At 40.1% G+C, this 25,269-nt stretch overlaps 1 protein-coding gene across 7 annotated transcripts in view; it reads left to right on the forward strand.

Annotated features, from left to right (window-relative positions):
• GNG2 (G protein subunit gamma 2) overlaps positions 1 to 25,010 on the forward strand; it is a 117,100-nt gene extending 92,090 nt beyond the window's left edge. For all 7 annotated transcript variants that reach the window (XM_036109211.2, XM_036109213.2, XM_078053690.1 and 4 more), the window contains 2 exons: positions 874 to 989; positions 21,706 to 25,010. In XM_036109211.2, the coding sequence (XP_035965104.1) occupies positions 903 to 989; positions 21,706 to 21,834 (216 nt within the window). In that variant the 5' untranslated portion in view covers positions 874 to 902 and the 3' untranslated portion in view covers positions 21,835 to 25,010. The remainder of the gene's footprint in view (positions 1 to 873; positions 990 to 21,705) is intronic.
• The last annotated feature ends 259 nt before the right edge of the window (positions 25,011 to 25,269 follow it).

Genomic DNA, 25,269 nt, shown 5'->3' on the forward strand with positions numbered 1-25,269 from the left:
CAGAATTCCACTCTCTAAACATTTGTGTTCCATTTCCATATTTATAAAAGTAATAAGTCCATTATACTGAATACAGAATTCTGCTGGTGAACTCATTGATGTAATTAATAATTTAGACATGGCAATCCTTCCCCCTTGACATTACAGATGAAGAATTGTGAGTTAAGTAAATAGTTGTGTCTAGCCATATTTCAAATAGAACAGAGAGAAAAGGCTATTCTTTAAAATGCTGGATAAACAACACTGTGGCTGAAAAGCCACACATCCTATGCAGTGTCTCTGCAGTATAATAGACTGAGGTGGTTACAGTTAACCAAAAAGCTGGTGTTGGATCCCATCAGAACACCGTAAACTTGGTGTCTTCAGTCCTAAAGGATTATTTAATTTACCATTCCTCTCTGCTTGCCTTTCATTCTTCATCATCTGAGGGCACTTAAACAGAGTATCTGACAATAGTAGTACCTGAAAAATGACAACAGTTATAATACATACTGTCAACCTTACCATTTTCAGCTCATTTCATACATTAAGATAATTTTAGTGACTTGCTTTCTTAATTCAGCAGCACATCTTATTCTAACTGATTTGTTAAACATTCTTCATTGTTTTTCCCAGAAGAAGGGATGGAAGTGCAGAGGGGTGTGTGTGTGTGTGTTGGGGTGGGGTGGGGTGGGGGAGTGCTGTTTGAAAAAGCACACCTCATCTCCTGGTCTGCCTCCAATCCGACTTGGTGCTGGATTGGGGATGTAGAGGGCTGAGAGAGCCAGGCCTGACCACAGCCACTCTTCCGAAGTTCCCCCATGATGATGAACCTGCACGTTTGGCAGCTCCTGAATTCTCTGATGCATCCTTTCTTCCTGTGTTCTTTTCTAGTGTATCTGAAAAACCCACCCAGCATTCCAATGGCCAGCAACAACACCGCCAGCATAGCACAAGCCAGGAAGCTGGTAGAACAGCTGAAGATGGAAGCCAACATCGATAGGATAAAGGTGAGGACCACAGAACCCACACAGATCCTCCAGCCTTGATTATAAGGAGCATGATTTGCAGCCATCTGTCACTTGACTCCCCTTCTATAGAGAGTGATGAAAGCAGCGAGGGCAGGAGAGAAACTTAGTGATTGGGCAAAAAGTTCATTTTTCTAATGTGTCTTTGCCTTCTCCAGATTTCTCCAGAATAAAATGACAGCATAAATTAAAACTGATTCTTCACGTAGAATGCAAAACAAAACAGTAACAGAAAAACAGACAAATGAAAAACAAGCTCATGGTTGAATTCTAGCCAAGGAAATTGGAGAACACACAAAACTTACCAGGTCACCAGTTGACCTCCCTGACTCTGTAGAGACTGTCTTTTCATTTGGGTTTTAGCTTTTCTGTCTTGGTTTAGGTTCTAAGTTGAAGTGTCTGTCTGTCATGATTAATCTTTCTCTTCACCACTGCAGGTTGTAATTATCTCTTTTTAATAACTTATTGGATTTTTTTTCCTTCAAAACACAAAAATCACACATGATCTCCCTAAGAAGTCAAACAGCATAGTGGGTTAATGAAAGTATTTTATCAAATGGAACTCAGAAACATATCTCATTTTATTAAAATAAAGCTAGAACATTCATCCAAATGCCAAATTCTTTTTAAAACTAGGATATTTTTTCTATTTTCTCCATACCAGAGTTAGCAACCTAAACGACCCACCCAACCTTTGGAGTATGCTTCTAGAGCAAAGGTCAATAAATTAAGGCTCATGAGCCAGATCAGGGTTTTATTAGAACATAGCCATTCATGTACATATTGTCTATGGCTACTTTCTCACGACAACAGCAAAGCAGAGTAGTTGCAAGAGAGACCATGTGGCCCACAAAACATAAAATATTTACTCTCTGGCCTTTTACAGAAAACTTTGCTGACCCCCAGTCTAGAATAGTGGTTCTCAGCCCACCTGTACATTCAGATTACCCAGGGAACTCTGGAAAGACCAATTCCAAGACCACACTCTAGACTAATTAAATTAGAATCTCTTGGGGTATGATTCAGGCATCAGGTTTGTGGGTTTTTTGCATTTTTCTTTAATTATCAGTTAGTTTCATTGTATAGCCAAGGTAAAGAACCCAGGGGAGGGGTTCAGTGGGTGGCTCAGTGGGTTAACTGTCTGCCTTTGGCTCAGGTCATAATCCCAGGACCCTGGAATCAAGCCCCTCGTTGGGCTCCCTGCTCATCAGTTAGTCTGCTTCTCCCTCTCTCTCTTTCCCTCTGCTCCTCCCCTCCCCCCCGCCCCCGCTCATGCTTGCTCTCTCTCTCAAATAAATAAAGTCTAAGGTTTGCTCCTCCTCCTCCTCTTTTTTTTTTAATTTAAGTAGGCTCCACACCTGATGTGGGGCTTGAACTCATGACCCTTATAAATCAAGAGTCACATGCTTTACTAACTGAGCCAGCCAGACACCTGGGTTTGCTCCTTCTAACTCCCATCAGATACGGCTAGAGAGTGAAAGGAAAGATGATCTTCCTTCATAAATAAGCTGAGCAAATATCCATGGGCATCTATCTGTCCTAATCTTTTTTGAGTTCTGATAATGCGGCCATGTAAACAGCTTCTCTTCTTTCAACAGCTTTAACTCTTCTTATTATTCATGAATGAGATAAATAAGGGGTCCTCATCATCTGCCTTGCTCCCTTACAACACCTTCCTCTTTTCCTCATTTCCCTTTGCCTCTTCTTTTTCACTCCCTTGCTGAAAAAGTACAAAGTGGAAGGTGGGCACAGAATCTGCTGCAAGAAGTGAGGTGGCTCAAGGACTGTGGAACAGTCATTTAGTGCTTCTTTGGGAGGGGTGGGGAGAGAGGAAGCTTCTGCCCATGGATCTTCTGGAAAATGTCACTTTGCCTTTCAGAGTGGCCCAACTAAGATAAAAGTATTTGTGAAGCACTATTGTGGTTGGCATTTTCTGTTACTCCTCAGCATCCTCAGATCTGTCTCCTGAAGGAGGATGTGATGGTGTTGGAGGTGATGAGAAGCTGGCAGTGGGAGGAAGAGGACGGAAATAGGCCTTTTTAGCCATAAGTCAGACCTCCACCCTCCCTCACCTGAATTACTGACTGCAGGGGGCTCCTGGTTGATCCTGAAATCCATCTCAACCCTGTCTCCATCCCTGCCATCAATTACCCTCCATAGTGCTACCAAAGAAAATTTTCTCTAAGAAAATCTCATTATGTCCCTCTCCCACAGAAAATCTTTTCATGCTTCCCATCACCTGTAAAATAAAATTCAAACTCCTTAGCAGAGTATGCAAGGTCCTTCTGGCCTCTGCCCCTCTTTTTAGCTTCATCCCCTTCTTTTTGCCCACCTGCCATACTGAGCCACTTCTGACGCCCTTGATGAAAATTTCAAATGCCTGGAACGTTCACTCTCCTCCTTTCTAACCTTCTGCTTTAAACTCTGGTAACTCCGTGAAGACTCAGACCAATCATTACATCCTTCTCAAAGGCCCTCATCATAAGGTTGGATTTTTACCAATTTTCAGTTGTTCATTTATTCTTTTATCTAATAAATACTATATTGACAGCTTTTTAAATGGTCAGACCTTGTTAGGTCCTAGAGATATAGAGATGGAGAAAGAGGAAGACATGGCTCTTGCCCTCAAGGATCTCCTAGTCTAGGAGGGGATTACAAAAAATGTGAATAAGACCTATCACTGACATAAATAAGATATCCAAGGAGCACAGTCACCAGATATCATCAGGAAGAAGGCAGCACCACACCCTGACTCCCTTCATACACTACTTCCGAAGGCACCGAAGACATCGCCACTATAAGAGATAGGCAGCGTTCTTCTAACAAACTGAGTGCTGGGTGGTGATCTTCCTAGGCAATCTTCACATCCAGATCTTTGGACCCTTGCTACGTCGTTAGATCTCACGCTGTTGGAAATACAGCAGCAGCTTGTCATTCAGCCTTTGTCCAGCACATCAGAGCCAGGCAGGCATGCTGTGGCGAAGTGTCAGATTATTTTTAGTTCAAGCTGTTGGCTACACTGCGACTGTGTTGACAGAGTTGTCAGCTGGCCCGTTTAGGGCTTGGTTATTTGCCTTTAGGAGTCCCTTCAAAGGCTTCTGAGCACTCCGGCTTCTCCACCTACTTTCCCTGCGTAATCCCGTCAGCAAGAAAGGGCTTCTCTCTGAAGATCCCATGTATGTGCTTCTGCAGTCGGAGTAGTGACCTCTCAAGCTCTATAGGGCAGCAGTGTGTTATGTACATCCGGCAGAGCCCACTGTGACTGAGACCATGAGAAACGGGGGGCAGGGAACACAGCTGCCACTGGAGCTTTGAGAGTCCCATCAGCAGGGGCGGCCTTATCCCTCCTGTGGCCTCCAGAATAACTCGGGCTGCAGAGAGAAGCTGTACTGTAAGAGGATCTGAATAGCATATTCATTTTTAAACCTTCTTGTGTCCTATCCCTCTGCATCACAAATCCCGGGAGAATTGAGCTAATGAACCCATTATCTGTTCATAAGCCTCGGGCATATATAAATTATACTCCCAGGCTTTCTCTGTTTCTTTGTTAGCATTTCATTCAAGGACAGAAAGTAAAGAGAAATCAAAGGAAGCTGGGAAGGGATCTGGGGACAGGGACAGAGAGGGGCATGGAGACCGTGACACTCAGATGTATGAGACAGCAATATAGTCACACTGATGTCGAGCAAAGATGAATAAAAGGAAGCTTGTTCTTAGAGCACAAGTTGAGAGAGCATATCCAAAAGTAAAGGACAGCAGGTTTCAGTAAATCTATTTATTCACCACTCTATTAGGGCTCGTTGGGTGTCTAATAATAGAAGCCTAGCCCAAGTTTGCTTAAGCAGGAAGAAGGGATTGATTATAAAAGATACAGTGTGTCTCAGATTCCAAGAGCAGAAATGTAGCTGGGTAGGCAGTAGAAATAAGAGCTGGCAGACCATCAGGACCAGGAGAGCTCTGTTATACGCCCCTGCCTCTCTCTGTGTGTCTGCCTCTTTCTTTTCCCGGGAAGAATAAATTTCTCAGCTGCCTGCTCCATGTGGCAGACATGGTGGCTGCTCACAGCTCCATGTCACTTCCAGCTCCATGAAGAAAGAGATAGAGTCAATTCCTTTTAGTCTCAAGTGCATATTGCTAGAATGGCATCTCTGTTCTAGCAAGAGTGAACCATCTGCAGTTCATGCAGTTCAATCAACGGACATTAGAATCAAACCACATTGCACAAACATTGCTCCTAGGAATTAACCCACCCCTATGAATGGAAAGGGTTGGATAGTTAAGGAGTGAGAATCATTGTAAGCTGGAAAGATGCCCTTTGACAGAGGGCATCGTTAGCATCATGAAGAATAATGTAGATGTAAGAACAAAAGAAAGCCAAGGCCAGGAGCGTGGGTGAAATGATTGCTTCTTAACTAATTGGATGCTCCATAAACTGACCCCCATAAAAATGTCAAATTTATTTCTCATTTCTCCCAAATATTCCTTATAGACATGTCCAGCTTGCTCCCCTTATTATCCCAAGAATATGCTATGAAAATTCCACCTGTCTGGTTACTCTGGGTCCCTCAGTGAGAATGCCCATCCCCTCATTCTTTTCCTATCTACTACAGACTGAATGTTTTTCTCCCCCAACCCTCCCCAAAAAATTCATTTGTTGAAATCCTAACCCCCAATATAATGGTATTTGGAGGTGGGGCCTTTGGAAGATGATTAGATCAGGAGGGTGAGCCCTCATGAATAGGATTAGTGCCCCTATAAAAGAGACCCCAGGGAGATCCCTCATCCCTGCCACCATGTGAGGTAATAGTGAGAAGACATCTGTGAACCAGGAAGTGACCCCACCAGACACTGAATCTGCCAGCACCTTGATCTTAGACTTTCCAGTCTCCGTAACTGTCAGAAATAAATTTCTGTTGTTTATTATATACCCAGTCTACAATATTTTGTTACAGAAGCCTGAACCAACTAAGACCCTGTCCAAACCTTACTTCCTCATTAGGGGTCAACTCCAGTCCCCATTTGTCCATGAATCTCTTGCCATTCTGACCATATTTACTAATTGGTTTCATTTTCATCAAATAAATTTTTCCAATTAGAGTACACAGTCCTCAAAGTCAAAGACCATGTCATTTACTTCTCTATCCTTCAGGGTGCTGGGGTACAGGCATTCAAGAAATTTTTTTTTAGTGGATAGCTTCAAGTTCATGTACTTAGAATGTCATATAACAGGACATCAGGAGCTATATTTCACATGACATTTCCAATGACACTTATGGTTTAGGAAATTGCAAGCATGAATATAACTGGCCAAATAAAACTGTGGTCATAGGGGCACCAGGGTGGCTCAGTTAAGTGTCCAACTCTTGATTTCGGCTTAGATCATAATCTCAGGGTCCTGGGACCAAGCCCCGTGTTGGGCTCTGCACTCAGCAGGGAGTCTGCTTGAGGATTCTCTTTCACTCTCTCTCCCTGGAAAAATAAATAAATCTTAAAAAAAAAAAAACCATGATCATAGGAGAAAATTCATTGAAATACAAAAATGAAGAGAGGACAGGTAAATAGTTTCATGTCTTACGTTTGATTATAAGTAGCCAGCATTTATTGTATACCTTATTTTTATAACAGTTCAACATAAAAACAGACTGATTTTCATAACTGAAAAATATGTATAAATTACTAAACAAACACAAGTGTTTCTAATGACTGAATCATCTTTCTGATGATTGACTCATAAAAGATTGGAATTGAACTTCACAGAAAATGGTACTGAGAAATGGACCAGTTAGATATCATCCTTGGTAGTAGAGAGGGGACATATATCCTAGGTTTGGGACTTTTGAAGTATTTTTCCAGAATTAGAAATGAAAGTTTTAATACCTCTTTCCTAAAATGCTTGCATTTGAGGGGCGCCTGGGTGGCTCAGTCAGTTGAGTGTCTGACTCTTGGATTCAGCTCAGGTCATGATCTCATGGGTGGTGAGATTGAGCCCTGCATCCAGCTCCATGCTCAGTGGGAAGTCTGCTTGAAGATTCTCTCCCTCTGCTCCTCCTGCCACTCGCACTCTCTCTCTCTCCTGCTCTCTCTCAAATAAATAAATAAATAAATAATAAATAATAAATAAATAAATCTTTTTTCCCGAAATGCTTGCATTTGATTAGGGAGAATGAAATACTATCCTCCTCATAGGCCAGATGAGATTATTTTTAGGGATAATAAAATCAGTATAGTATGTCAAAGGACGTAAAGAGGAAAGGGTCGTATTCACAGATGGCCAGTCCTAATTCATTCAATTTGCTGAAAATGAAACAAAAAAATATAAAATTGAATTCACACATACATTAGTAACTAAGCTTGACACTTCATTTTTATGAGTTGATATAACTTTAAAAAATTCCGTAGTTATTTATTAAGCACCATGTATGTCCTTAGCTTTATGCACTGTGTCTAGGAGCTATTGCAGTAGTACTGTTAAACCTTGATAATTTGAAATCCCTAGGAAATGAATTCTTCTGAATAGCCCAGTTTTCAGGCCAGATGAATTCTCCCTTCTTAAAAATGTAACTACTTTGGATGGCACTTTGAATGTCTTTCTTTTTTTATTAAATAGAGTAAATTAAATATAAGGTACTTTTTTGATGATTCTTTTGAAGTTATTAATTTGAAAAATATTATTCTATTTCCTTTTTTAGAAAAATCCTATTGATGTACCATTAGCTTAATACCAACTTGGAGGAGAGGGGAGGGGAAGACTACTTAGAAGATTCACTCGTTATTTTATAAATAAAAAATAGTCAATATTTATCCATACAATTTTACTTCCTCTAGTATCACAATCAAAGTTTGATCCTGGGTGCTCTTCACACCCGGGAAAGATCCTTTAGACTCAATTTTGGCCACCTGCAATGATGCGGGCACCATGATGTTGTGAGACATCGTGGCGATTTGCCGCCTTTCATTGCCGACATTAGTAATCTTGCTGTCCATAGCACCTCTCATATTCTCAGTGTGTCTCCAAGGCATGTCAAAGAATCCTAAGGTTTTTTTCTGCATTCCCGAACTAGTGTTTAAGCTGGATGTTTTCATTTTTTCTTACTTGAATTACATATTAGTGATCCAAAGAAAAATGAAGACTTTAAAATAGCCAGTTGCTTTTGACCTGAGCAAAAGACCTTTCTAGACAAATGTCAGACCAGTCTCTCCTAGTTTGGAAATTCTGTCTCTTCCCAGAGTCTTGGCAGTTTCTTTTGCCTTCAGGTATATTGCCAAGCCAATGACAGACAATGAACTTCCCATTTCAAGCCTCCATCCCAGCACAGTCTTTGAGGTCTTTTTAAGCAACAAATTAAAGTTAAGTCAACCCTGGGTGGTGCTTTTAATGCAGGCAACTCAACTGAAGGACTTGACTGAATGACTGATGCTCTTAACACACATGTGATTTCCCACACATATAGGCAGTGACCACCCGTCAGTGCTTATTTCTTTGCCTGATGGCTTGCAAGAATTTTGCGACATCAATTTTAAAATGTGTCTTCATTTCAGAATGTAATGAAGACAGAACTATATCCTTACATACTGTTTAAAATCTTAGGCCTGATTTTTATCCTGACAACTGCTTCTCAGAGCTGTCAGAATGTCTGCCTAGAGTAGGTTCCTATTTTTTCAGAGCCTAAAATCATAGTTTGGCGGCCTTTTTGGGACTCTCTAGAGTCACCATTTCTTTACTTCCAGGTTCTCAGCCCCTGTCTAGTTTGGAGAGGTTGCTGGATAGCTGGGTTTCAGCAGTGGTCAATCTGAGGAGATCCACACTCTTGTCAAATGTAATTCCTTCACATGTGCATCAGATCTCATCTCCCTAATCCAAGGTCACACTCCACCACCTGTCCATCCTGAATCATCAGTTTGGGTTCTCTATGTCATCACTTCCATCATTGTACAAACGTAGTGTTATTTCTCCATCTTAAATAAAATTTTATTTTTTTTCTCTGAATCGCCCACTTACTCTTCCAGCAACTGCCTCATTTGTTTGCTCTGCTTTTCAGAACTTCTTGAAAAAGTTGTCTATATTCACTATCTCTAATGTCTCTTTTCCCTTTCTTTTGAAAAATTATTTTTACTCTGGAAATAATCTCAAAGGTACAACAGGGTTGCAAATGCAGTACAAAGAATTTTGTTTTCCCCTGAACCATTTGAAAATAAGTTGTCAACGGTTGCCCCATCACCACCAAATACTTTAGTGTGTGTTTCCTATAAGTGAAAACATTCTTCTACATAATCATAATGCAGTCATCAGAATTAGGAGGTTAACACTGTTATGTTACTATTTTCTAATCTTCAGACCCCATTTAAGTATTGCAAATCACCCTAGTAATATCCCTTTGAGCAAAAGGACCCAGTTCAGAATCATGTGTTGCATTTAGTTGTCCTGTCCATAGAGTTCCTTGACTTTCATGGCCTTGACACCTTTGAAGGTTATGGGCCATTCATTTTGTAGAATACCACTCAAGTTGGGTTTGTCAGATATTTCCTTATGATTAAATTCAGGTAACAAAACGGGAACATTAATATAGAATTGATGGGGATATTTGTCTCATTACATTTTATCAGTAGCATATGATTTCAAATTGTCATTTACTGGTGATGTTAACTTCGATTACTTAATTAAGGTGTTATCTTCCAGTTTTTTCATGTAAAGTTCTTCTTTTGTCTTTTGTTATTAAGAAATATTTGGATCTTGGGAGATGGACCTTGAGACTATATTCACTATCCCACTCCTCATCAAACGTTCTATTTTTTAAATTATATTGATACAGACTCACGGCTTCCTCTTTTATTCGGTGGTTTATAATTTGCTACTATCATCATTTATTTTGATGCTTTAATTGGCACAGACTAAAAAGCTAGCTATCATGTCCTTCTGACATGACTCCATCTTCCTTTGAGTGCGTCCTTAGTGCTTGGCCCAAAAAGATGGTGTAGGGTCCTCTTATTATTTCCCTGCCACAACACTGGAATCACCCTTTTCCCTAAGAGCAATAGTTCCTTTGAGAATGGTATTTAGAAATGAAAACCTGGATGCTAGTTGTTCTCATTGCTGAAGTGTTTGAAGTGTTGCTGCTCCAAGTTCCTCTCAGTGGATAGAGTTAAAGAATACTATAGATGTCTATTTATTTCTTTATCTTTGTATCTGTGTATATGTAACCATGAGTTCACACGAACACCACCAGGTCCTGTCCTACACCACAGAGTATATTCTAGCTTTCTACTTCCCATATTTGTAACTCCCTTCACTGACAATGAGGGTCCTAGCTCCCCTGGTCCTTATTTGGCCAACTCTCCTGTATGGAACCAAGGTCCCATTCCATGACCTTTCTTCCCGACATGGATGCATTCACATCCCACTCGGGCTCCTACACTCCTCACCAGGCTATCCTCTGTACAGATGCTCTCCTCACCTTGCTCAAGCTCTGACCTCCCACTGTGGGCCCCTGACCTGGTGTGGAGCCCACTTTGCTTAGTCTCACCCAATCCCTTTAAGACTGAATTGTTCATGAAGAAGAAGGAGGAGGAGGCCCCATTTGCTTGTAAACCCATTCCAGTGAGGTTTTCACCCCCACCATTCTCTTGAACCTTCTCTCACCAAGGTTGCTAATGACTACAGATGGCTAAATCTAATAGTCAATTCTCCATTTCATCATACTTGACCTACTGGCAGCATTTATCATGGTTGATGATTCCTTATGCCTTGAAGCATTTTCTTCAGCATTTGGCTCTCAACAGTCCCCACTCTCACAGGTAACTATGTCTAAATTTCCTTTTCTGGCTCCTCTTAGGCTCCCCAGCTTCTTACATTGAAACGTTCCAGGGTTCAGTACCTGTCCCTCTCTTTTCTATCTAAATACACTCTCTGGATGATCTTGTTCATTCCCAAGGCTTTACATACCTTCTATATGGCCTTGATTCCCAAATTTATAGCTCTAGTCTACATCTCTCTCAAACTCCAGCATTGTATATCTCACTAACAGACATTTTAATTTCAAACTTAAACTATATTCCTGGTCTCACCCCCAAAACTTCTCCCTGCAGCTTTCACCAGCTGAAATGAGAACAGTTCTATTTGTTCAGTCCAAAAACTTTAAGAGATAGCCTTAATAGTTCTTTTGTATTCATACCCTTTCTCCAGTCCATCATAAAATCCTGGTGATTCTACATTCAAATACTGTTTATCTAGAATTATACCACTTTACACTGCATCTGAACCACTGCCACCTCTCTCTTGGATTACGACAGTAGCTTCCGGGGCAGTCTCTACTTCGACCCTTGACTCCCACAAAGTACTTGCTGCTTTCCACACAGCATTCAGAGTGCTCCTTTACAGTGCAAGTCAGTGCCTCCCCTTCATTCTGCAAGTTTTCACCCAAAGATTAATTGCCTTCTCAACTAAGCCTAACTACTGCAATCTGTTCCCCAACCCCTCCCCCCCCCACACACACACATTCTTAATCCCTTTTACCCTGCTCTACTTTTCATTTCCTTATAAAACTTACTACCCTCTGGGGCACCCGGGTGGTTCAGTTGGTTAAGTGTCTTGAATTCAGCTCAGGTCATGATCTCAGGGTTGTGAGACAGAGCCCCGTGTTGGGCTCTGCAGGGGGTGTGGAGCCTGCTTGAGATTCTCTCCCTCTCCCTCTGCCTCTCCTGTCCCCTTTCTAAATAAATAAATTAGTTAATTGATTAATTAAATAAAACTTACTACCTTCTAACATTCTCTATAACTATTATGCTTTCTTTTCTGTTCTCCCCATTTTCCCATTCAAATACTGTATCGGCAATTTGATGATGCTGTACATTGGTGTAGTTTGATTCATGTTTCTTCATTTGGGGTTTGTTTAGTTACTTGAACCTGTGGGTTTGTTTTTTTCATCAACCATTAAGTCTTTTTCAGCCACTATGTCTTCAGATATTGTTTCTTCCTTCTTCTGCACCCACAACCTTTCTCCTGTCCTTCGGAGACCCCAATTATATCTATATTCAGGTCCTTAGGTTATCTTCTAGCCCGGTGTTCTGTTCATATTTTTTCAGTCTACTTTCTCTCTGTACTTCCTTTTGGAGAATTCCTATTGTCTTCAAGTTCACTCATCTCTTCTTCTGCAGTGTCTAAATCTGCTGCTAATTCCATCCAGCGTATTATTTATCTCCAGAGATTTGATTTGGGTCTTTTAAATATCTTCTATGTCTCTTTTTATCATGTTTTGCTTTCCTCTACCTTCTTGATCTTACGGACAGTATTTACAATAGCTGTCTTAACAACATCATTATCTATTAATTTTATATCTGTGTCAATTCTGGGTCTTCCTCTTTGTATTATTTTTTTTCCTTATATGGGAGAGATTTTTTTTTCCCACTTAATTATATGCTTGAATTTTTTTATTGGATTCTAGATATTGTGGCATACTGGAATTTTTTGTATTCCTTTTAATATTTGGGGGTTTTGTTCTATAGTGCAATTAAGTTAATTGGAAACATTCTGATCTATTCAAGGCTTACTACTGAACGTTGGCAGGTGGGTCCATAATAGCCTTTAACCTGGGCCAATTTGGCACCACTCCCACAGCAATACCCTTTATAGGACTCTACTCAACCCCCCAGTGTTATGAGATCTTTCTCCTCTGCCAGTAGAAAGGCACAAACTACTCCAGCCCTGTGTGATCACCAGGGATTGTTCCATTTGATCCTTTCTGAATATTTTTGCACAGCCTCAAGCAGTTTTCTCCCACATATGTGCCGATCAGTGTTCAGCTAAAGACTCAAAAGGAATCCTCTGGAGGCCTCCAGAGCTCACATTTTCTCTCTCCCTCTTTCTGTGTCTGTGTAGCTCTTTCTTCTCTGTTACTCTCTCCTCAACTCAAGGAGATTCCTTAACTCTGTTTTGGTGGCCCCTCCCTGTGCCATGGCCTAAAAACCCTTTTTACAGTCAGCTGGGACAAGGCTTATGTTATCTCCCTTCTCTCACCGATCACTGTCCTGTGCTGCCTGTGGCCTAACATTTATAAACTAATTGTTCCTATGTTTTTTCCAGTTTAATTAGTGTGTGTTTTATCATCATAGTCTGAATTAGAAGTCTAGAAAATTACATAAGTTCTGCAAGGACAGAAATCTTTGTGTATTTTCTTCCTTTATTATTCCAAGTATCCAGACCTATGCCTGGCTTATTAGGTACTCAGTAAGTATTAGTTGAATAGAATATTCATTGAACAGGATTATGTTTGAGAACTCCTTCAGCAATTATCTGAGTGTCTACCATGTATCTGGTATTAATCATACAATGGTAGATAAAGAAGACATGGTTTCTGCTTTCCTAGAGTATAGTGCCTAAAGTGAAAGAAGAATATGAAACAGCAAATAAACAATGGTTGTCATTATAAATTGTGAGAAGTGTTCTTCTATAAAGGAAGAGAATGGGATGAAAGAACATAATGAGGGAAGTTATTATTGGAGGAAGTGGTCATTAAAGACTCTGCAAAGAGGCATTATTTCAACTGATTCCTAAAGGAAGAGAAGGAGCCAGGCTGTTGAGAAAATGGGGAAAAGAATGTTCCGGGGAATTGTATATGTGAAGCTCTGAGGCAAAAAAGAACTTGGAGCTTCCATAACATTAGCTGAGGTGTGTGGGGGGAGGGAAGAATGCCACACATGAAATTGGAAATATGGGCAGGCCCAAAGCATGCAGGACCCACAGGCTGTTTTAAGATGTTTTGGTTCTCTGCAAAGTACAATGGGAAACTATTAGAGTGGTATGAGCCAATTTATATTTTTAAATTAACTTTCTAGCTGCAGTGTGGAAAATACTACTCTTGGCACAGTAGTGAAAGCTGGGAATTCATTTACAGTTGAGATTCTTAAACTTTTTTCTGCCCTAGACCTGTTTGGCAGCCTACTGAAGCATATGGTCTCCTTCTCAGAGTAATGTTTTCAAATTACAAAGGAAACTAATCATACTGAAATACAGTTTATCAGAATAGTTTTTAGAGAAACATTTGTGATAGTTACATATGTACCCCTTTATTAACTGATAATATAAGATCTAATAGTGGGTCTATAATTATAAAGTGGATGAACATAAATGAAATGTTGAGATGTTTGCAAAAACTTCTAATGTGATGAGAAATATCCGATTTCTATGGCTAACCAAGTCGAGGGACTACTAATGCTACTGTTGTGTGTTGTCTACATCTGGGAATGTAATGGACAGAAATGCTAAATCTCCATTTGAGGTTAGTGAAGAGAGAGATGTAATTTTTATCATCAACATTCACAGACCAGACCACCCCCCGAATTCAATCTGTTGACCCTGTGTTAGTCCATTTGAGCTGCTAAAATAGAATACCATACTGGGTGGCTTATAAACAACAGACATTTTTTCTCACAGTTCTGGAGACTGGGAAATCCAACATCAAGGCACTGGCAGATTCCATGTGTAATGGGAGCCCACTTCCTGGTTACTAGATGGCTGATTTTGCACTATGTTCTCACGTGGCAGAAAGGGGTGAGGGAGCTCTGGGATCTCTCGTATAGCACTAAACCCATTCATGAGAACTCCAAATCCATCACATTGGGAATTAAGTTTTAACATGTAAATTTTGGAGGGCACAAACATTCAGTTTATAGCAGACCCCTTGGAAAACCCAAATTAATCACTTTTTATTTAAGAGGTTATTTCTGTAAACATGGACAAAGAAGAAGGGGCTTAAACATGGGTAGTCACAACAGCAGTGACAATAAGGAGACAAATTTGAGATATTTTTGGAGTAATAAGCAATAGGACCGAAAAGAGAGAGATTGCCTAGGGTTATTGGGGAAATATTAATGGAAGTAGGCCTAGGGATATATAATATAAAGGACACTGTGTGCAGAACGTTAGCAGGGATAGTCAGAAAGAGACTTGCCAGGCAGACTATTGCTGTGACTCATTTAAGACAGGGGACAAGGATGACACTATGGGTTAGAAAGGAAGAATATTCATAGGATTAAGTCAGGAACACTAGGACTCACTACTCAGCCACTCATGAGCTGTGAGACCTAGGCAAACACCTTCCTAATGAAGCCTCAAATTCACATATTTAAGATGAGGACAATAATAGCCTGTGACCCACAACATTGTTGTAAGGATTAAATAAGATACTGTATGTAAAGTGGTTAGCACAATTCTGACATATAGCAAGGGCAGATAAATATTAATAGTTATTCTCATTACTGCTAGGATTCTGACCATGTGTTGGATTATCACCCACAGGGAACTGCAATCTAGTTAAGGAAACAAGATAAAACTCAGAAAATAATTTGAGAAAGAAACCATTCGGAATCAAGTGTTCAAATATAAGATATAAGCAACTCTTAAGCTATTAATTTTGCCCAATATAGCACTTTCTGTATCATAAAAAGATTTTGAAAATTTCTTCCACACACAGGCCTACCTTGTTTTATTGTGCTTTGCTTTACTGCACTTCTCAGATACTGCGGTTTCTACACATTGAAGGGTTTTGGGCAACCCTGCATTGAGCAAGTCTATTTGTGTCATTTTGCCAGTAGCATTTGCTCCCTTCATATCGCTGTGTCGCATTTGGGTAATTCTTGCAATATTTTAAACTTTTTCATGATTTGTTTTGGTGATCTGTGACTAGTGATTATGACTTGCTGAAAGCTCAGATGATGATTAGCATTTTTTAACAATGCAGCATTTTTGAATTAAAGAATGTACATTGTTTTCTTAGGCATAATGGTATTGCACACTTAATAGACCGCGGTATAGTGTAAACATAACTTTTATATGCCATAGGGAACTAAAAAATTCATTTGCCTCGTTTTATTGTGGTATTCACTTTATTCCAGTAGTCTGGAACTGAACCTGCAATATTTCTAAGGTATGCCTGTGTTTGTGTGTGAACATTGCAGAAGAGTAGGGGTGGTGCTGGATCTCTTCTTAACAAGTGAGTTTTAGATATTACTGTTGCCTGGTCTTTGCTGCTTACTGCTGAGCTCCTGTTTGCAGTAATAATGACTATGGCTCAAGCAAGTAAAAGACACACACACACACACAAAAAGTAATTGAGATTCAGTCTGAGAGTCTGTCCTTTGCTTTCATTTAGAGGAGCTAAGACAAGAACAGGCTGTTTCCTTTCATTCCATCATAGTAGCATTTCATAAAGATGTGCAAAGAATTTCAATTTCAACCTTTGGAACCAGCCCTGCATTTGAGTAGCTCGTATGTAGATATCTGTGGCTTGATGGCAAAGCATCAAGGGTTCAGTTCTTTTTCTGCCAAGTGCTTTGCTATATGACATTGAACAATTCAAGCCATCTGCTGAGCCTTAATTTTTCACCTATGAAAGGAATTTAACACTTCTTACCTCAGGATTATTGTGTAGAGCAAAAGAGAAAACCCAATGTCTGAAACATAATAGGAGCATAATAAAAATATTTTTTATAAGCAATGCAATGTCAATTAAAGAGCAACGCTTTAAGCCAAAAACTGTAACAAGAGACAAAGGTCCTCATATAATGATAAAGGGGTCAATTAACCAAGAGGATATAACCATCATAAATAGATATACACCCAAAACAAGAACACCTAAACATATTAACCAAATATTAGCAGACCTGGGATGCCTGGGTGGATCAGTCCGTTAAGCATCTGCCTTCGGCTCAGGTCATGATCCCAGGGTCCTGGGATAAAGTCCTGCATCGGGCTCCTTGCTCGGCGGGGAGCCTGCTTCTCCCTCTACCTGCAGCTCCCCCTGCTTGTGCTCGCTCTCTTTCTGACAAATAAATAAATAAAATCTTTTTTTAAAAAAGCAAATTATTACCAGACCTGATGAGAGAAATAGACAATAATAAAATAATATAGCAAATTTAATAGCCCACTTTTAACAATGGATAGATCATCCAGACAGAAAATTCATAAGGAAATGTTGGACTTGAACTATACTTCAGACCAAATGGATCTAAAAGACATATACAGAACATTCCATCCAACAGCAGCAGAATATACATTCTTCTCAAGTGTACATGTTATATTCCCCAGGATAGGACAAATAATAGGCCACAAAATAAGTCTTAGCTAATTTAAGAAGACTGAAATTGTACCGGGCGCCTGGGTGGCTCAGTTGGGTAAGCGACTGCCTTCGGCTCAGGTCATGATCCTGGAGTCCCAGGATCGAGTCCCACATCAGGCTCCCTGCTCAGCAGGGAGTCTGCTTCTCCCTCTGACCCTCCTCCCTCTCATGCTCTCTGTCTCTCATTCTCTCTCTCGCAAATAAATAAAATCTTAAAAAAAAAAAATTAAAAAAAAAAAAAAGAAATTGTACCAAGAATCGTTTCCAGCCACAGTGGTATGAAACTACAAATCAGTAATAAGAGGAAAACTGGATAATTCACACACGTGGAAATTATACAACACACCCCTGAACAGCAAACCAATGGATCAAAGAAGAAATTAGAAGGTAGATAAATATCTGAAAACAAAAAAGTGGAAACACAACATCCCTAAACTTATGAGATGTAGCAAAAGCAGTTCCAAGAGGGAAGTTTCCTTTCACCTACATTTAAAAAAAGAAGAAGAAAGATCCTAAATAACCTAACTTTAAACCTTAGGAACTAAAAAAAGAACAAATTAAGCCTTAAGTTAGCAGAAGGAAGGAAATAAAGATAAGAGCAGAAATAAATGAAATAGAGACCAGAAAAATAATAGAAAACATCAATGAAACCTAGAGCTGGTTTTTGAAAAGATAAACAAAACTGACAAATCCTTAGCTAGGCTAAGAAAAAAAAGAGAGAAGACTGAAATAAAAGCAGAAATGAAAGAGAAGGGGCGGCTGGTGGCTCAGTCGTTAAGCGTCTGTCTGCCTTCAGCTCAGGTCATGATCCCAGGGTCCTGGGATTGAGCCCCACATCAGGCTCCCTGCTCCGCGGGAAGCCTGCTACTCCCTCTCCCACTCCCCCTGCTTGTGTTCCCTCTCTCGCTGTTTTTCCCTGTGTCAAATAAATAAATTAAAAAAAAAAAAAAAAAAGAATGAAACGGGATCCACATCTTACACCACCCACAAAAATTAACTCAAAATGGATCAAAGGCTTAAATATGAGACCTGAAGTGTAAAACTCCTAGAAGAACACATAGGGGGTGAGCTCCTTGACATTGGTCTTGGCCATGATTTCTTGAATATGACAGCAAACATACATGCAACAAAAGCAAAAATAAATAAGGGGTCTGCATGAGACTAAAAGGTTCTGCACAGCAAAAGACAAAATGAAAAGGCAACCTATGGAAAAGGAGAAAATATTTGCAAACCATATATATGGTAAGGAGTTAATATCCAAAATATATAAAGAACTCATGCAAGAAAAAAAATCTGATTAAAAAATGGGCAGAGTAACTGAGTTGACATGTTTCCAAAGAAGACATATAACTGGCCAACAGGTATGTGAAAAGATGTTCAAAATACTAATTAGCAGAATGCAAATCAAAAGCACGATATAGCACTTCACACCCATTAGAATGGCTATTATCAAAAAGACAAGTGATAACAAGTGTTGGTGAAGATGCGGAGAAAAGGGAACCCTATGTGCTGTTGGTGGGAATGTATAATGGTGCAACCACTATGGAAAACACTATGGAGGGTCCTCAAAAAGTTAAAAGTAGAACTACCCTATGATCCAGCCATCCCAGTTCTGGATATATAGCCAAGGGAAATAAAATCAGAATTTCACAGAGTTATCTGCACCCCCATATTCATTGCAGCATTATTCACAATAGTCAAGATATGGAAACAACCTAAGTGTTCATCTGTAGATGAATGGATAAAGAAGATGTGTTATATACATACAACGGAATATTATTCAGCCATGAAAAAAGGAAATCTGGCCATTTGTGATAATATGATGGACTTTGAGGGCACTATGCTAAGTGAGATAAGTCAGACAGAGAAAGACAAATACTGTGTGATATCATGTGAAACCTAAAAAATCTGACTCACAGAAACAGTAGAATGGTGGTTACTGGGGGCTGGATGGTGAGGAAATGGGGAGAGGTTGGTCAAAGGCTATAAACTTCCAGTTATAAGATGAATAAATTCTGGGGATAGAATCCACAGCACGATTACTACAGTTAACAATACTGTATTATATACTTGCAAGTTGCTAAAAGAGTAGATCTTAAATGCTCTCACCATACACATAAAGAAAAAGGTAATTATGTGAGGTGTTAATTAACCTACTGTAGTTATCATTTCACAATATAGTAGTGTATCAAATCATTGCAACATACACCTTAAAGTTACACACTGTTATCTATCAATTATATCTCAATAAAGCTGGAAAAAAGGTAAATAAAAGATTATTTTAAATGCAAAAAGAAAGTGAGGGTGACTGACTTTTACACAACTATACTGCCATTGGACAGTGTCCCCTAAACCTACCTGGAACCTTAGAATGTGATCTTATTTGGAAGTAGGATATTTGTAGATGTAATCAAGTTGAGATGAGCTCATAGTGGCTTAGGGTGGGCCCTAATCCAATGATAGGTAGGTAGGAGATTTGGGCACAGACAAAGAAGAGAATGTCATGGACAGAGACACACGGGACAGAAGGCTATGTAAAGATATGGGCAGAGATTGGTGTGATACATTTACAAGCCAAGGGACACCAAGGATTGCTGGAAACCACCAGGCTAAGAAGCATGGAATAGATTCTCCTTGGGCCTCCAGTGGAAACCAACCCCGCTGATACCTTGATTTTGAACTTGCAGTCTCTAGCACCAACTGTCAGAGAATAAATTTCTGTTGTTTTAAGTCACCCAGTTTGTGGCAATTTGTTAAGGCAGAAGAAGAAACTAACACACTAATACCTATACCTCTTTATATCAGTCAGAGTAGACTGGATTTTGTTGCAGTAACAAAAGGTCCTCTCCTCCCATTCTTAGGGGCTTACAACAACAAAGTTATACTTCTTATTCCCACCACATGTCCTTCGCAGATCAGCTGCCACTCCACACTATGTCACTTTGAGCAGGGACCCTGGCAGATGCAGCAGCCTCTACCCAGAATATTGCCTCTGTCTGGCCTGTGATGAAAGGATCAGAGAGTCCGAAAATTCAAAGACTTAGGGGGTTAGAAGAGGAAAGCATTAAACCATAAAATTGAAAGGTCTTTAAGTAACAAAGTTCTAATCAACTCAACCATAAGGCAAGGAACAAATCAAGGGTGTGGCCACTGTGCCTTTTGTTAAAACCTCTGAATCAATTAAGGTGGTTCTCAGTAAATTATTTCAGTTGGACAAATTGGCAGAGAGAAAGAGCATGGCAAATGATGTATTGGTTCTTGACGCTTCTGCCCCAAAGTGACCCACATCACTTCTCTCACATCTCATTGGCGGAGCAAGTCTGATGTCATTGTGTGGGTATGTGTAATCCACCTACCTGTAGGGTGGGGCAGTGAATTTTTTTTAGCAATATCATCCATCCCAATCTTACAGAGGATTATCCTTTCAGTAGTCACTTTGAAAGGCTATCCTGGTAGTACAGTGATGTTAAAAACTCTTGGGAGTGATCTCCAGAGCAAGTATATTATGTCATGTAAGAAAGTGACTCTTAACTTTATGGTTATTGAGCCCAAATTGACATTCCTCAGGTGGATCATCCACCTAGCCCCCAGATGTGGTTGTAATTGACCTTTAGTTTATTTTCCCAAATTAAGTCCACCCTCAAGTAGTGAAAATTTGCCATTCTGAAGGCTGGTTGAAGGAAGGTATTCCAGACCATTCCCAAGAAGCTACAGGAATGTGAGAAGTAACTTCATCATTGAAATCACTGACCAGCCTCGCAGTGGGACTCCCTAATGGATACAGTACCAGATTGAAGTAATATATATTTCAGACGTATAATAAATTATATATAATGATATATAAAAACTGAGTCTGAGTGGCTCAGTTGGTTAAGTGTCTGCCTTCGGCTCAGGTCCTGATCCAAGGGTCCTGGGATGGAGGCACGCCAGGGGCTCCCTGCTCAGCAGGGAGTCTGCTTCTCCCTCTGCCTTTGCCCTCCCTGCCCCCCACCCTGCTCCTGCGCGCTCACTCTCTCAAATAAATAAATACAATTTTTAAATACATACATACATAAAAATACATAAATAAAAATAAAAAGGAAATCAACATGGCTTCACACATCCTGTGTGGAAAACCTACTATGTGCCAGGCACTAAGCTATTTCCGTGGATTATCTCATTTAACCCTTGCAGCCAGGGCTGGGACTAGGGTGAGGCGAGTAAGGAGGCACACAATTCAAGGCGACCCCCCACTGTCAGGGCTGTACAAACGCAGGGTTGATTATCACATGACCCTAACAGCACCCCGTTCCGTTTGTGCCCTAAGAGCCTCACTCACCCCGCCCTAGTCCCGGCCCTGGGACCTGCTGGAGACAGCCCCATGAGATCGAGATCACCAACGCCCTTCTTTGCAGATAAGAAAACGGAGGCCCTAAGGAGGTTGAGCGCCCCTCTCACTTCCCCCGCGAGCTGGTGACGCCCGCAGAGCACCGAGAGGAGCCCAAGTCCTGGGGCTGGACCCGGAAGTCCGCCCTGGCTGCTTGCGCATGCGTCGATGCTTCCGCAAATGCTTCTGCTTAAGGGCGGGTTGTTTTTGTCCCCTTCTTCAGGTATCCAAGGCTGCCGCAGACTTGATGGCCTACTGCGAGGCGCATGCCAAGGAAGACCCCCTGCTGACCCCCGTCCCGGCTTCAGAAAACCCATTTAGGGAGAAGAAGTTTTTCTGCGCCATCCTTTAAGTCTTCACGAGGAGCCTGAAGAGCCTCAGGGCTCCTGGGACACTGATGTCGAGTTTTTAGCAAAGTGGGCGCCTTTCTAGTCCACAGCATTTAAAGAGAGGGAGGAGAACCATCCTGGAAACTCCAGGCTATGCATGTTTAAAGAACCGGTCCCCTTGATGAGAATGAAAGCCAAACCACATCCCGAGTTAAGAGATCTGATAGCTGCAGAACTGCCTGGAGGAGGGGAATATGTAAAGATAAAATCCGCCTCATTTCTTTTCTGCTATCCCTCCCCAAACCTTATGTTTCTGCTTCATATTTAAAAAAATAATAATAAAAATAAAAACAGACAGCTGTACTGAACTAAGATATGTATGACCTTCTTGGAATGAATATTGCCTTTAGAATACCCTTTGATAAGCTGAATTGTCCAGTGTAGCCGCGGTTTGGTTTAATGGCATTGATGTTTAGTCTTTGTGCCTTTTTTCTTTTTTCCTTCTCCCCTGCCTCTCCTTCCACCCTTCCCATTAGAGTAGTACAGAGAGAAGACTGGACTTGTCTGTAAGACTGAACTCCAAGGATGAACACCCAAATGTCTAGGGAGCTGTTCCCCGTGGTTTGTCCTCATGGTGATAACAAAAAATGCCGGTTGTCTGTGTTCTCTTATCACAGTTCCCAACATTTGTACATGATAGCTTTGATTCTGCAAGTAAAAGTAAATCATGTGTTGTGACTGGTGCTTTCATATATTTGTGACAATTTTTGAGTAATACTGCATGAAAATGTCCCTATGTTACATCCATTCAGAAGGTTTGTTGTTTTACTCAAGTTTGGAACAGGAACAAGAGAGAAAAGAAGCTGGAGAAGAAAAAACTCAGTGTCTTGAAAACTGAGATTACTTCAGAGCCTTAGCCATGCCTAAAATACCTCTGAGTTCACAGTAGTGTAAATGCCTCTTCAACGTATTTTCCAGAATCCAAAGCATTTTGGTTGTATCCAGGATCCAGGGCAGCACAGGAACCACCAAGCAGGAGAGGGAAGGAAGGATTCACCATCAATGGGGAGGTGTTTTTGTCATAGAGTAAGAGCCAATTTCATCTTTCCCTGCATCATGGAAATTCTAGATTGAAAGAACACTTTCTGTTTCTTCAAGTATCAGGAGAAATAAACCAAGGGCTCCAGAGGAGACCCATTCTCAGAATCCTAGCTGTTCACCTGCCAGGGAGAAGGGGACAGATGTGCCAGCACCACCAGAAAGGGTTCTGGTTCTCTTTTGCCACTGGGATTGTCTTCACTTTTCACTCACCAAGTTTTGCAATAGAACCTTTTCTGGTTTTGTTCTCCATCTTGTTTGTTAGAGTCTCTCAGTCTTTATTTACAACTTCCTTGCAGCTAGAGCTCTCTCTTCCTAAGAGATGATACTGAAAGTGATTTTTCATTACAGCTCTAGCCTTCATCCAGTAATGGGAGGTCCTGGAAACCTGCATCACTTTTTTCTGTGCCATTCCCAGGCAAAAGAGGACTGATCTTACAGCTTGCTGTTTACTTTGAAATTGCAAAAGACCATTTCCAAATTAATTCTATTCTCTTTCCATTCTCTTCCTTCTGTTAAAAAAAAAAAAATGGAGAGGAAGGAAAGGAGAAGATATAAAAGCTTAATATGGCAAGGACAGATTTTGAAAGAGTTAATAAATATTTTCCTTAGCTCCTTTTATGGGCACGATGATAAAAGAATAAATACATCCAAATAAAGCTCACACCTGGGGCAGGGGCAAGGGAATGCTAAGATATTTGCAAAATGTACAAATCTACTTCTATAACCAGATGCTTCTGTTCAAACCTTGGGATGTTGTTACAGTCAGCGAGACACTAATGAAGATTTAGTGGGAAGACCCCGGCAGAGTATTTATTAAACTACATACAGTATTGTACCTTTAGCTTAGTAATACTGTGGAATCAGCTAAAACCGTATCACATTTTTAAAATTAGCCAAAACATGAATTGAATATGTGGTCACATAAAAACAACTGTGAATGAAGCACCTTTTGATGGTGATTAAGGTGTCATTGTAAGACCCCAAGGATTTTCATAATCCACACCATTTATTTTTCTTAGAGGAATGCTTTATATTTTTATGTAAATCTAGATCTTTGGAGCAATTAAAATGGAATTAAAACTTGAAGGAAGCACTATAATACGGCTCTGATAGTTAAAAGTTACGGAAGTTCCAAACTTGTGACCTTGTTTACAAAAGAGAAAAAGCAGAAAATGTACAGCCCATCTGAAATTAAGTTTAAGGAAAATGTTTCGGCTTTCTCATAACTTCATGTCCTGTAGTATGGTATTATAATACCAGAGTCTTTATATGAGTTTTTGCTTATTGATATTTTTTACTTGTTAAGGGGGAAAGAAATCTTTTGATGACTTATACCTCTAAAGAGCTTTAATTCTGTTAGAAATTCAACGATCATTTCCACCAGCATAACTTTATCTTAAGGAATAACTAATAGGAAAATTTAATTATTCAAGGCCCTAATTTCTGTATATAATGTATTGGATAGTAATGAAAATCTGTCATGCAGTTAGTTTAAACTCTAACAATAACCCTCAATATTAATTCTGATTCATTCATTCATTCTTTCCTTTCTCTTTCTTTCTTTCTTTCTTTCTTTCTTTCTTTCTTTCTTTCTTTCTTTCTTTCTTTCTTCTTTTCTTCCTTTCTTCCTTTCTTTCTTTCTTTCTTTCTTTCTTTTTTTCAGTTTTAAACCAAGTACTATTTAATTTAAATTAGAGGTCGCAAAACAGTACTTTGATCTGAGGTTAATTTTAATAATAATATTTGAAGCAGATTGCTTACCAAGGAAGAATTAAAAACCATTTCTCCAACATACTCCTATTCACAAATGGGATTTGGGGAAATTGAGCATGCTGTCTTAGTTTTTGTAGTTGTTTCCTTTTTTTTTTTTTTAATATTTGCTTCAAGCTGCTCCTGGCAATGGTGAATTGTTACGTATCATTAATGTTTTCCCAACCCAAGGATTGTTCACCTTTTTCCTATATAAGATCTATGGAGTGTGTCTTTCAAAGAGAGGGAAATACAGGAATGTTAAAGCAGGAACACCTGAATGTGATGTGCACATTTTCATCCCACATGGACAATGTATTTGTTTTAATAAATGGAATTTTCAAATTCATTTCATATGCAGTCAATTTCATTGTGAGGGCCTGGGGGCCAGCTCGCCCATTGATTTCAAGGTTAATTTGAGAAGGATGATGACCCATAACAGGATGGGTGGGGAAATAGGATAATCCATTCATTTTCTTAAGGATTTTGTTAATAGAGGTGCTCTAAGGAAGGATTCACATGAGACTCTTTAAAAGCCTTTCTCCCTGGGTCCCTACATCTTAGAGGCCCATGCCTGGGGACAGAGAAAGGTGATGAGGAAGAGCCCA

This window comes from Halichoerus grypus, chromosome 8, assembly GCF_964656455.1.
Source record: "Halichoerus grypus chromosome 8, mHalGry1.hap1.1, whole genome shotgun sequence".
NCBI classification, from domain to species: Eukaryota; Metazoa; Chordata; class Mammalia; order Carnivora; family Phocidae; genus Halichoerus; species Halichoerus grypus.